Here is a 13,756-nt window from a genome sequence, read left to right on the forward strand (position 1 = left end):
CGCATTCATATCAATCAATAATATTTTTTATTTTGCCTAAGAATGATTTGTATTATTCATCTAATATGTATAATACTTTTTGCCCTCAATCTTTTTTATTATTCATAATTTTTTAAAAATTTAAATTAGTTAGTCTTCATAATAAATTTATTTTTTCAATTTTTTTTTTATAATCAATTCTTAAATTTTTAAAAATTTTAACTTGATTTTAAATATTTATTATTTTTAATCAATAATGAAAATTAAAATAAATTAACAATAAAAATTATGATACGTTAATTACTAATAAAAGAGATTAACAGCTAAAATTATGTTATATTAGTTCATTTATGTCAATTTAAGCTATCGTTGAAAATTTTTTTTTTTTAAATCATGGTAATATATATATATATATATATTTCAAAAAAGAAAATTTTAACGTTAGGCCTTTTAATTATATGTTATTATTTATTATTAATAAAATTATTTATGAGTTATAATTTTTATTTATATAAATATATTTTTTTTAAAAATATAATAAAAATAAAATTTTAATATATTAATTATTATTTATTATAAGAATTTAATACTATAAGCAAACTTGTTTACATATATAATTCAATATAATATAAACTAAAAATTATAAAATATTGTAATATTTATAAAATATATATATTATAAATATATTGATAAAAAATTAAATTATATAATCTAAAATACTGTGTTATAATTAGATATTAATTATATTTTTTAATATAATTTTAAATATTTATGTATTTACATAATTAAATAATAAGATAAAATAAAATAAATTATATAAAAATTTGAATTGAATAAACATTGGTATTGTAATTTTTATTTTATTTTAATATAAAATCAGAATTTATTTTATTTTATATGATTAATTATAAAAATAAAGTCGAGTAATTTTTTTTAATTTTTAACAAATTTGTAAATTAGAATATTATATTAATATAAAAAATAGAATTTACTTAAAAATATGTCTAATTAATAAAAAGATTATAACCATTTTTTATTTTTATTTAAAATTATAATTAGTTAATTTTATAAAGATTGTAAAATTAGTATTAATATTATTCTATTTACCTAGTCAAAACCCAAATATAATCATAATAATTTTATTAATATTAAAAAAAAACTTTTTTATTTATTATATTGATAAATAATTTAAGAGTATAAGAATATTATTTTTTATTTTCAATAAAAATAAAATAAATAAAAAAAATTCTACATATAAAAAAAAATAAAATCTGAGTTTAGTTAAACTTTTATTTTTATATTTAGTTGAAGGTTATTAATATATATATAAAATAAGGTGATTGTCGTTAAATATTATTAGAATTTTATATTTATTGATATATACATATTTATTTATTTATTTTTTAATAATAATTATCTAATTATGTTAATTAAATAATTATTTTTAATAATAATTTTATAATTATGTTAAAAATATTTTTATTTATCCTATTATTTGTCCTTTTTCCACTTATATATATATATATATATATATATTTCAAAATTAAATAGAATTTTATATTATAAATTTATAAATTTTTAAAATAATTTAAAAAATAAATTAAAAAAGTAAGATTTAATGTTTAAAGTTATTTTATTAATTTTTTATAATAAATTAAATAATTTTTAATGAATTACTATTAGTTATAGAATTAAAATTATACTATATTAAGAAAAAATAATAAAATTTTTAATATAAATAAAATAATTATTAAAATAATATTAAAATTTTACTTTCTATTAATTGTTGTAATATTAAAATTAAAATTATTTAAAAACTTAACAATGGAATATTCGTCTCTAAAAATTATTAGTGATGATCATATTATATTTATTGTTATAAATTTTGTCGTAAAAGATATTAGCAACTATATAATTTAAATTAACAATAATTTTGTCATTAATATATATTGAATGAGACAACTCTTTGCAGTATAAATACATTTTTTTATTTTTTTTAAATAATAAAAGTAGTTAAGGATGTTTTGAAAATTTTCCATGCTGTTCATTCCCCATGCCCAATATATATATATATATATATATATATATATATATATATATATATATATATATATATATATATATATATTAAAATTTTCTACTTTCAAAAATGAATTAATATTTTTTTTAGATATTGAAATATTAAAAGAATATTTTTTTGAATTTGTAATATTAAGACTAAACTATAATTTATTATTCTTTAAATTTTTTAAAATATTTATGTATTTAATAATAATTAAATTTAATATTTATTTTTATATGAAAGTAATTAAAGTTTATAAACAATTAAAATAATAAAAATTTTATTAGATTACTTTTATATAAAAAATTATATTTATATTAAAGACATCAGTATATAAATTCACAGTTCGCCTCATTTTTTTAATGTTTAAAATAAAATTATTGAAATAAAAAATAAAAAATTATTAAGTGTACTCACTTTTTTTACTGCAGCAAAAATATTTTACCTTAATTTTAAAGTGCTCTATCTTTCGTGTGCTTGCCTTCAGATCTGATCCAAAGACCCATTTGCATTGCAGGTTAGTGAGACTCTCTCTTTCCCCCCCTTCCTTACCGTTTCGATTTCTGTTTGTTTCGCTAGAAAATTTGGCTAAACAAATGATAAAATTTGCACTCTTTCATCCTTAATACTTTGTTGGTTGTATGTGACGTTCTCTGTATCTCTTTCTATTTCTTTTTGTTCAGCCACATTTTGCTTGGATCTGTCAGATTTTTATCAATTAGGGTAGATGTTCATAAAAAGAGCTTAGATTGTGCGGATATGGTTTGTTTGTCTAATGTGGGAATTAATATTATTTTATGGTAATTATGTTGTTAAATTAAGGTGGTTCTTCTTTGAAATGAATGATTTTTGCAATGTTGAGTTTCTCTTTTCTTTTTTGACGGATGCTATTTGCAGAACCTAGGCTTTCTGAGATAAAAGTTCTAATTGAGATAATGGGTCGTGGAGTAAGCAGTGGCGGAGGAGAGAGTTCTCTGGGCTACCTTTTTGGAAATGGAGAGGCTCCAAAACCCGCTAATAATAGCGTTGAAGCGCCTCCTCAAAACTTGGGACAGGCTGCAAGCAGTGGACCTGGTCAGAAACCCACTCGAGCTGCCTCACCTGTAGAGCCCCTCACGCAGATTCCAGCTGGTGTCCCAGAGTACACTACAAACAACTATTTCCGTGCTGATGGCCAGAACTGTGGCAACTTCCTCACTGTAATGTTTTTGGTTACAATTAAATTCTCCTGCTATTTAAACATGATTTTACCTTTCTGGGGTTATCATTTTAGATGTAGAAAAAAGCTGAATGAAAAATGTTATTTAGCTGTCTTGGAATTTTTATGACACATATTAAATTTAATTTTAAATCAATTTTTAACACTATTTGACTAACATATTCAAAGAGGATTTTTCTCCACAACAATTCCAATAGAAATGCCATTAAATATTTATAATTGATAAAGAAAAGAAAAATTAGTATTATAGTGCCAGTGTTGCAGACAAGATATTAGACTTTTGGAGCAACATGTTATCTTGCTTTTGTGTTAAGCTGGATCTAATTTTTGAATGAAAACTGAACGCAGTTGATCATGTGCTTGTAGATTGCCAATGGATTTTATGGACATCTTGACATTCTCATTCTTCACTTTAGATATCAGTTTTGATTTCATCATATAAATAAAATGCTTAGGGATAGGTTGCACAAAATTAGTTTCTGGCGTCAGCATAATATCATCACTTCAAGTGGATATTGGTGCATAAAAATAATTCATACATTTTCAATTTGTTTAAATGGAAATTATTTTGATAGATATACTACACTAGCTGATTTTATGGAAATTGCTGTATGTATAGGATCGGCCAACAACAAAGGTTCATGCAGCTCCTGGCGGTGGCTCTTCACTGGACTACCTTTTTGGTGGTGGCAGTAAATGAGAAATGAGATATCATGGAAAAGGGGCTGGAGCCATTGCTCACTATTGTTGTGGAGCTATTTGAATTTCAGGACAAACAATTTCTTAATGTGTTAAAAGACGGGAAACAATTATATGCCTTGCGTTGGCTCAAGGCATATAGTGTTGTAAGTGGGCTTCTTTTCGCATTGTGTAGGGTACAGCTAAATTACATTAGGTCTGAATGCTTCGAGTGAACTTCCTCTTTAGTCATTAATGAGAGGCAGAACTGCTTGCCATCAATTAACGAATTTCATTGACCCTTTCATGCCCCTAGATCGATAATCAGTTGCTCTCAAATCAAATTCTGTAGTTGGGTATTAGTTTTTTTTTTTTTTATAATTAACACTTGATTTATTTTTTTTTTACAATATTTATCTCTTAAACAAATTTAATGAAGGTATATTAGAAAATAATAACAAACTGAATTCAATTTGAAATTTCAAACACTAGTTAATGGAGATTTCAGTGAATTTTATATTTTTAAGTAATCTATATGAATAAAATAATTAAGTACGAATGGATTAAAAAAGAGTTATAAGATTTTTCACATTTCTTACCATTTGAAAGAAAAATCAGAAATGGGAGAATTGAAATGGACAGACCATTTTCAAAGTTAATAAATTCACATGGTTAATTTAGTGCGAAGTCTATTTAAAAGTGCCACTACACGTATACACAGCCAACTTCATCTGGAGACTCATCATCTCCCTGTCAAAACTCAACTGAGTAATCCATATGAAAGAAGAATATGAAGAAAAGAAACATCTGTAAAAATGGTATCCCATTAGTTAATTCCTTCCAAAGAGAATTACCAAAAATATTAAACATAAAAAGGCAAATATTCGTGCACTTTCTGTGAAACTATAACCTAAGGAGACAATAAAATTTCCTGAAGCTCAAAGGCAACCTACTTGAGCTACTTTGAGGACAAAATTCTGCCACAAACAAAGCAAGAAAAAAAAAAAACAACTACCCATTACAGTCACTGATTTCTGATAAGCAACCTCTTCTCCTCTTTTTTTCCTTCTTGAGCGGTCAGATCTGGAGCAATAACTAATCAAAGACGTTGCAAGTTTTATAGACAAAAAGGGCCACATATTAGAACAGACTATTAGTTGGCGGAGAAGAAAAAAGGCAAGATCTAGCAGGACGTAGATCACCAGTTAGCAGAATCTGTGCATCACCAGTCAAGCGCATCTATGATCACCTTTCAAGTCACTAATGTACAAAAGCAGGCGATTTTGTGTCATGCCATTCTGAAATGTTCATTGTTCACCAATGAAATTAATTTTCCCTGGATCACCATCTACTTCTTCGACGGTTGGTGTTCTGCCATCTGTCAATAGCAATCAGTTCACACAAAAAGATTTGACAAAGCAGATGATAAATTGTTATACCATCGATCAATCCCTCCGTCAAATGCATAATGTACACAATACTAAACCACAAAATGTTATTAAAAAAAAAAAAATCCATTTGATCCTTGTTGCATTCTTTTTTGCCCATGGACCAGATGCAAAAAAAGGGGTGCATTCTCTCCTTCTCATTAGAAACCCCATCTCTAGCTGAGTGGGATTTTGCCCCGTCTTCGGTATAACCCTATGAGAAATTACCATCAGGCCAAGCTGCCCCCACCTCTTACAGCACTTGAGGAAAAAAGGGCTGCCAACTATCAATCTTAAACATTCGGTTGCAGATTTTGCATTAGCAGGACAGCAAAGAAATCAGTCCAAAGTCCAAACAATGAACTGAGAACGTATTAACAAGATTATACCAGATTAAAATAATACACGATTGAATTTGAAGGCAACTGTCTATAGCGGCATTACATTAAATAGGTTGCCTGTGCTGAAAAGTAAATAAGAGAGAGAGAGAGAGAGAGGGAAAAAAAAAAAAAAAAGGGTGCATTTTGTGCTTGTGAAATAAGCAATTTTTTGCTGCGTTACATGGTCAGAATGATGAGTAACACCTTTTCAACAAGCCCAAACACGAGGTTAACAAGGAGTAATTATTACCCTTGTAACTTTTACCCCCTTATTAATGTTGGTTGGATATTTAAAGAGATTAGGTTAATTTTTCATCTCATTAAAGGAGTTAAATGTTAACCTTGGAGGGTCTAGATTAATAATTACCTTCTTTAAAGGTTAAAACTTACAAGGTTAATATTTAATCCTTAATTTTTTAATCTTCTACCAAATACATTCTAAGTTGCAAAATCAAAACCTAAATTCAACCCCAAAATAATAAAATGAACAATCAATTTTTGACTTAATTACACTAAAAAAAATCCAAAGTTTGCACACAATTTCGTTTTAATCCTACGCTTTCAATTTTGACAATTTTGGCCTAAACGTTCTAACTTGCCATGTGGGTCCTACCCATAACGAATAAAATATTCCATGTGGCGTGCCATATCAACAATAACACGCTTCCCCCAATCAATTTGGTACTTGGATAAAATTGCACTCAATTTGAAAATTTTGGCCAAAATTGCCAAAATTGAAAACATTAGATTAAAACACAATTGCACATAAATGATTGTTTTTTTGTAACCAAGCCTTAATTTTTTTAAATAGATTCTCGATATAACAATGAACAATAGTTGAAGATCATGAACAAATCATAAATTTCTAGTTTGCACTACATAACAAGAATTTTGATTGCTAAAATAAAATAGGTAAGAAATGGAGACTATAAATTCAATCCCAATCCAGTACAACACTCCATCACTCGATTTTGTGTTCTTAAAAATCATTTTCCTTGGAATAGTCATATGATGTCATCTTTTCAAAAAAAAAAAAACCTATTTACGTTTTTATATTTACCAAATATTTGCAGAATATGCATCAGTCATCACAACTTGTTGGCTCCCATAGCCAACACACCAAAAAGCCCAATTATAAATGTTTCTAACGTTCTGATCGAACCTAACACAACATTATCAAAATTTGGTTCAGGTTCCAGTAAACAAAGCTTCGTTGGATTTTGCCACCCTAATTGTCTACAGATTTAAATGCTTCCAGAACCTGGATTCATACCTTGATTTAGGGACAAAGTGATAGAGACAGAGTCCTTGGCTGTGTTTGGAAATTCAGTATCAGAATTTGGTGCATCAGTTATCATATCATCATTTAAATTCAGAGGAGCTACAGATGGTTCTGGGTTTGCAGGGACCTGCAGGAAATTCAAAAGATAGTAATCAATAGATCAATTCATATCACACTAATAAAAAATGCAATCGGTTATTCATTCCAGGTTTGAACAAAATGTTGATAATGTCACCCAGAAAATTGGCATTTAAGAGAAAAAGATGTTGCATTCATCAAAAAAAGAAAAAAAGAAGAGGAAATAAATTATAGAAGTTTCTAGAACACAAGGCATTAACCAATCATCGTGTAAAGTGTGGCAGAAAGGGTTGTAATGTGGGAGTCAAAATGTTTGCAATCATCTTGTTGAGTTGTCATATGAACTAGAAAGAGCTAATTTCAATAAATGTTCGAGAATTTTTATAATCACCTTTTCATTTAAACTTATATCTTCCCCTAACTTTTTACAGAGCGAAATGGAAAATAAACAGCTGAATTTACTTTTGCTTTTAAATATTTTCTTTCCAATTCCAGTTGCATTAGCATTAAACAATCTGAACCATGATAGGAAACCTTTAGCAAAAACAAATGTGAAAGATTCTCCATTGTTCTATTGATGAGCTGAGATCAATATTAAGAAAATATTGGAAGCTAGTCATGCCAAACTTTGTCCATGATAGTTTCTATGATACCATGCATTTTCGATCACAAATAAAGAAAGATCACATAAATGCGAAACTGGGTAATTTGCAGCTCCTATCATCAAAACCCCCATCATTTTCGCAAAGTGCACCAAACAGTAACCTATATAGAGTTGTGAACATAATATTTGAAGAGAATTTCCATTTAAAAGCAACTAGCAATACTCTGAAAACCTGAAGGTATGACTGGGAAAAAAGGGAAGAGGCTTAGACCTCATGGAGCTGAGAAACATCAGAAGATGCAAGGTTCTTTAAACCAGGCGCAACAGCAGCTTCTGTCTTGGGTTCATGTGATGCAGTCTCCTTCCCATGAGCATTTTCTGGTTGTATGTGATCAACTGTATCCTGCTTGAGGATTCTAGAGACTTTTGCTTTGTTGTTGTGATCACCATTCAACATACCAGTGCCAATTTCCCCACCAGCCCTTTTCCTAATTTGGGCATATAGAAGCTTAGGAAACCATAAGTCAAAGGAAATGCATTCACAATATTTCATCACTGGTGAACAAAGAAAATAAAAATAACCATTTTCTCACCTTGTATTATTATGATTAGACGTCTGGGGAGTGATTGGCTTGTTGGCAAATAATATTCCACGTAGAGGCTTTCCATCTATGATGGTTTCAATGGTATATCCATGGGGGAAGCTTTCAGTAACTTTGGCTTGAAATGTCTTCTTCCCTTGATGAAGCTGCACTTGATTCAGTCGAAAACTCTCTCTACCTGTGAACAAAGCACTAAATTTTTGGGAACATAATTCACATCCCTTTTAATATGTATTTCACAACATTATTAACACTACTCTCAGTTTATGTTGATGAAACCAAACTTGTAAGCCCCATATAAACCAAATCCCTGTAACCATCAATGGCTCAGTTTTTAGCTAATAAAAACAGATAATTAAAGTCTGCGATACAGTATAAGTGACTGGAAAGGTTTCCAGCTACTTGATTTTTAGCATACTAAAAAAATTTTATCATTAATGGTCCCAGTGGAAAACATTTTCTCTACATTGATCATCAACATAGTTGAGTAAAGTATGGAAAGGAAGGAATGTGTGTTTGCCAAGTTTTCATCACATAAAATTCTTTTAATCACTGGTCTATTATTCCAAGTTAATAAGATAGTTGTGATTTGGAAATTCTGCAAAGATGTGATTTCTATCATTACTTCTTACTGCATTTAAAGAGCAAACACCCTTTTTGTGATTAAAGAGACAAAAATGCATTAAAACAGCAGCAACAGGAAAAAAAATCAGGAGTCCTAGAACTTCCTCCGCATCTGTAAAGGCATATCCACTATATATAAATATAGAGAGAGGTATCACACCATCCATCTCTAGTTTTGGAAAAGGCAATTCCTTCCAATAAAAAAATTTCTTCTAACAGCTCACCCAAATTATAGAACATCAAGCTATTGTACTGGAGAGAACAATGGAGAAGATTCCAGAGGCTACAAAGCCTTCAATGTGAGAAACAAATATTATCTCTTTTCCTATGAAAAATGCCTCTAGAACATATGCTAGATGAGCATCCAACCCAAAAGATTTAGCTAATAGATAAAGAGCTCCACCCTTAAAATATTTATACTTGATCTATGAAGGAGTACCCAATCACCCCATCCCCTTCGCCCAACCTCCTGGTGCAGGCCTAACATAACTACACCAGACATAACAACATTAACACAATGCATTTGACAACAACAATAACAATAACAATAACAGCCCAGCACCTGAGTCAACAGCAACAAAATCTAATACCATGTTAGGTAAGTGTCCAACCTAAAAGCTTTCTAGATACATTTAAATTTAGATACAAATTCAAAACTTTGAGGACACGTAAACATCTCGAAGGAACAAATACTAGAAGGTTGATTAGTACCAATTAACTTGATAAAATGAAATGACTGAGAGCAGCAAGAGAGACATAATACTACCACACGCTCTCAAGCAATTTTTCCTCACCATAATGGTGTGAGACCACCTTTTGTGATCCCCAGTTCAGAAAGTTGCACATGAAGAATTACCAACTTCAATTTTATGCTAGAAAACTACAACAGATCATTAAAAAAGACAGTAACTCATATCATACTTGGTTGGGCATAAGTTGGCACAGTGTGGTGGAAGTCAGTACTTGTATCAATTCTAAGCATAGCTTTATCATGTACAGGAGAGTTAATATTTTGTTCTTGGCATCTCAACTTCAATTGCTTCCTCAAGGACAATTTTTCTACCCGCCGTTCATCTTGCATGCTTGTAAGTCCTAAAATTAGACAGTTTATCAAGCTATCCAAATAAAGCAAAATCATAAGCTCTTTAAAGGATTCGTGGAATCACATAATCAAATCCCAATAGAAGGTAAGAAACTTCAATTCAAGGGAAAATTGAAAAGACTGCACTAAACCTGTGTACAAGTAAAACATATCATCCAGTGCCTCAAGACTCCTATTGCAACCACCTATGAAAACTAGTACACCACCCATCTGTGGATCTAAACAGTCCCCTGCCACAGAAAATCTAGCAGAAGGTCCAATTCCTGTAGTCATCACCTTTGTCCATACACCGGTGTCTGCAACAATAAAGGAATTGGATGATTAGGTTGGGAAGGGACCTTCAAATATACCAACAAATCAAATGCAATATCAGCTCATATCTAATAGCCACTCAGAATGAAATTAAGTAGTTTATAAACTCAAATTAAACAATCATTTAGGCATTTCAGGCTTCAAACTAGCCACATATACATGTTTTAAGCAGGCCTTGCAATTTGCAAACCTCACAAAAAAAATCTAGCAACTCAAACACTCAATCTTTCCTACTATTTTTCTAAAATGCTTATCTCAGCAGTGACTGTCAATCTAACAATTGTATATTGTACTCAAAGGAATTCAATGGCCCATGATGATGGTTTGTGTCCAAATGAAACATCTACCAACCAACAGAACCAATTTTCTAAATGAAAGATTCTTCAACAATGTTATTAAAACTTTCTTAGAAAGGCAGGGAATGTTACAGAAATGGAATTTTGATAGCCACTAAAAATTTTATAGACAGCAGCGTTATACATACCAACATCAAGCATATACAGGTCATCATACAGATTTTGAGCATCTGTAAATCCCCCAAAAACAAATAAATTCTTGCCAAAAGCAACAGTAGAATGACCAGCTCGAGGTGTCAACTTCTGGCCTGTAGTGTGGAGCTCCTTCCATACAAGAGTTTCTAATAAAACACAAGAATGCCAAACAATGAATAGAAGCAAGCATAATGTTAGTCAGCGTCACTCCAGCCCAGCTAAAACAAATACATTAATTTAGACACTCATAACACTGGAAATTAACCCCTTGCATGCATGTGTGTTCTATGTACATATATAGGTATATCAAGAATAAGTAAACCTGCATCTAGGATGTGTACGTCAGACAAATAATAATCATGTCCATCTTCACCACCAATCACAATGATTTTGTTCTTCCAAGATGAGCATGTATGGCTATCACGTGCAGAAGGAGGAGCGCCAGATGCTGCTGCTTGTTTCCATACATATGTCTCTGTTACAGTAGAGGGAAAAGGAATAAAATAATAAGTTCATTATCCGTATATACAACTCATTAACATGCAGAAATGCTGCATAAATGGAAATTAGGGTCCATAATAGGTGAAAAATTTAGTAAACTCAATTTAACCCTTCTACTCGCCAGGGTCTTTAGCAAACTAAAAATACATGAAAATTACCTGTATTTAATATATAAAGATCATTGAAATACACTTCATCATTATTATTTGAAGATTTTCCGCAGCCACCAAATATAAAGAGACGTTTACCAACAAGAGCAGCACTATGACCCTCACGTGCATCTGGTCCCTCTCCTCTCACTGTTGGAGAAATCCATGTATGCGATGCTATAATAAAAACACATGAGACATATTAAGCAGATGAATCAACCAAACTCAACATGATTACCAGCATCAAACAGATAATGAACAGAAAATTCAAATCTCATCTCTTACACATACTAATATGGACTGGGAAAGCAACACAACTGGCTTTCTTTTAAAAAAACTTTTCATAGTTGTCCAAGTTAGTGGAAAAGGAAAATTTTACTCCATGACACTGAATATGTGGCTAAAATGCCAATTGCCAAGAAAGGCATGATATATTAGAAAAATCATTGAGAAAGGTGTTACTCACAAGTATCTAAAATATGCAGATCCTTAAGAGGGTTCATCCCATCAGTGCCCCCAAACACATAGAGGTTGTCACCAATAGCAGTACAACTGTGGCTGTCCCTTGGAGTGGGCGGTGTGCCTTTTATCTCTGGTTGGCTCCAAGTCTGCATGGCTGCAAGTCAGCCACAGAGAGTAAACAATGTTTATGCGGGGGGAATCTCCATAAGAAAATTCAATAACACAAAAGGTAAGCACAAATGATTTAAAAGCAAAGAAAAAACAATGTTGTAAAAAGAAACCATGAACAACCCAGAAAGAGAAGATAAATGCCTCTTGAGTAGTAAATACCATAAACACTAGTATTACATACTATTCTCTACTACATTAATAGATATTCCAGCCATACCAGTTTGCACGCAAAGGGGAAAAAGGTATGAAATTAGTGTCAGTCAACAAAACTCACAGATAATAATAACAATAACAACAAAAGCAACTTAACAAGCACCTCAACACTATTTATAAAACAAACACCCAACGAAGTATTAATGCCTCACAACAAGAACGCTACAAAATTCCTATTATAACCCCCCACTGAACCCTTTAGTCAATCAAGAGGTTATACACACCCACACCATCCCCTAACCCCAAATAAAAAAAATTAAAAAAAAAAAACCATTACCTTAGCCAAACATAACCCACCATAAAAATTAATGTCAAACAAGAAGGACCCCATAAAATAAATCCACAGAAACCCTAAAAAAAAACAATGTCAGCTGTTCTCCATCATAACAAACAGAAAAGGCATAGCAGATAAAAACAGAAAAAAAAAAAAAAAAAAAAACTTTATCATAAAATTGCAGAGATTATGCATGATGAAAATGGAAAGGGAAAAAAAAAAAAAGATAAACCAAAAATGGAAGAAATCAAGTGAATACACACCAGTGTCAAAGACATGAACTTGGTTGGTCTGGCAGTTATCTTTACCATATCCACCGAAAACATAAAAAAACCTCCCTCCTTTAATGGAATTGCAGGTATGCCCCCACCTCTTCCCTGGCCCATTACTCTCCTGTGGTCGAGCTCCTTGTTCTTGGTGGGTTTGTTGCAGCTGGAGCCTTTCCCACCTCATTCTCCGAGAAAATTTTTAGTGGATAAAACGGAGGCAGTGAGATGGAATCAAAAAGAAAGAGGTGGGATTGCTGGGGAACAGAGTGGATTTTGGTTTTGAGTTCTCATGCAAAAGAGAAAGCACAGGCCTAAATAAATTTTAATTAAATGGAGTTCCGGAGGGGCTTAAAGCAATGGGAGTAATCTCTCGATGAGAGAGAGAGAATTCTGTGCCTGATGGGCTCAAAAAAGAGAGGGCTGATTGTACACGTGGCATATGTAAATGTCCTGGTGTAGGGTCCACATCGGAGTCTCATGTTAGGATTGCCTCATAGGTGCCTGGGCATGGCCCATCAAAGGATGGGCCCTATTCATATTATCTTACCAGGTCATCACTGTCTTCAGCTTTGAAATTTTGATAATTAATTAAACATTAATCATCACAAGACCCCACCAAGAGGCCAGAGAGATCTTCTACGTTAAAGTGCAATTGGACTGAGTAATGGGTCCCAAAGCTTTGCTGCTCTAATTAGATCATGCTTTCAACATTTAAATGCATTTCAGGATCATGATCAGATCACCAGCAGGCAACTTTGTAAATTGAGTAATGTGAAACTTGGATTTAAAAACAAGAGTTGAATTTTCTCATAGGATGGAACAAAGTACTAGGCAACAAATTAGAGTAATTAATGATCAGACATGACGAAAAGTTGGG

General features: G+C 31.1%; 2 protein-coding genes across 7 annotated transcripts; one reads left to right on the forward strand and one right to left on the reverse strand.

Annotated features, from left to right (window-relative positions):
- The first annotated feature begins 2,421 nt into the window (after positions 1-2,421).
- On the forward strand, positions 2,422-4,235 carry LOC110653913 (protein SPIRAL1-like 3). 3 transcript variants are annotated; one of them, XM_021809719.2, is made up of 3 exons: positions 2,422-2,558; positions 2,939-3,240; positions 3,880-4,235. In XM_021809719.2, exons 2-3 carry the CDS (start codon positions 2,977-2,979, stop codon positions 3,958-3,960), a joined length of 345 nt encoding a protein of 114 aa, XP_021665411.1. In that variant the 5' UTR covers positions 2,422-2,558; positions 2,939-2,976; the 3' UTR covers positions 3,961-4,235. The 3 variants fall into 3 exon arrangements, with proteins under 3 accessions (XP_021665411.1, XP_021665412.1, XP_021665410.2); XM_021809720.2 differs by having other exon boundaries at positions 2,465-2,558; positions 2,956-3,240; XM_021809718.2 differs by lacking the exon at positions 2,422-2,558 and adding an exon at positions 2,802-2,841.
- A 509-nt stretch (positions 4,236-4,744) lies between these two features.
- LOC110653912 (uncharacterized) lies at positions 4,745-13,270 on the reverse strand. 4 transcript variants are annotated; one of them, XM_021809716.2, is made up of 11 exons: positions 12,874-13,268; positions 11,957-12,106; positions 11,590-11,667; positions 11,163-11,315; positions 10,834-10,986; positions 10,169-10,333; positions 9,857-10,027; positions 8,303-8,489; positions 7,981-8,197; positions 7,019-7,154; positions 4,745-5,316 (listed from the first exon to the last, which is right to left on the reverse strand). In XM_021809716.2, the coding sequence occupies exons 1-11, from the start codon at positions 13,061-13,063 to the stop codon at positions 5,246-5,248; spliced, it is 1,671 nt and encodes a 556-aa protein (XP_021665408.1). In that variant the 5' UTR covers positions 13,064-13,268; the 3' UTR covers positions 4,745-5,245. The 4 variants fall into 4 exon arrangements, with proteins under 4 accessions (XP_021665408.1, XP_021665406.1, XP_021665409.1 ...); XM_021809714.2 differs by having other exon boundaries at positions 11,500-11,667; XM_021809715.2 differs by having other exon boundaries at positions 5,165-5,657; positions 11,500-11,667; positions 12,874-13,269.
- Between the last annotated feature and the right edge of the window lie 486 nt (positions 13,271-13,756).

The sequence above is a fragment of the Hevea brasiliensis genome, chromosome 17, assembly GCF_030052815.1.
Source record: "Hevea brasiliensis isolate MT/VB/25A 57/8 chromosome 17, ASM3005281v1, whole genome shotgun sequence".
NCBI lineage: Eukaryota > Viridiplantae > Streptophyta > Magnoliopsida > Malpighiales > Euphorbiaceae > Hevea > Hevea brasiliensis.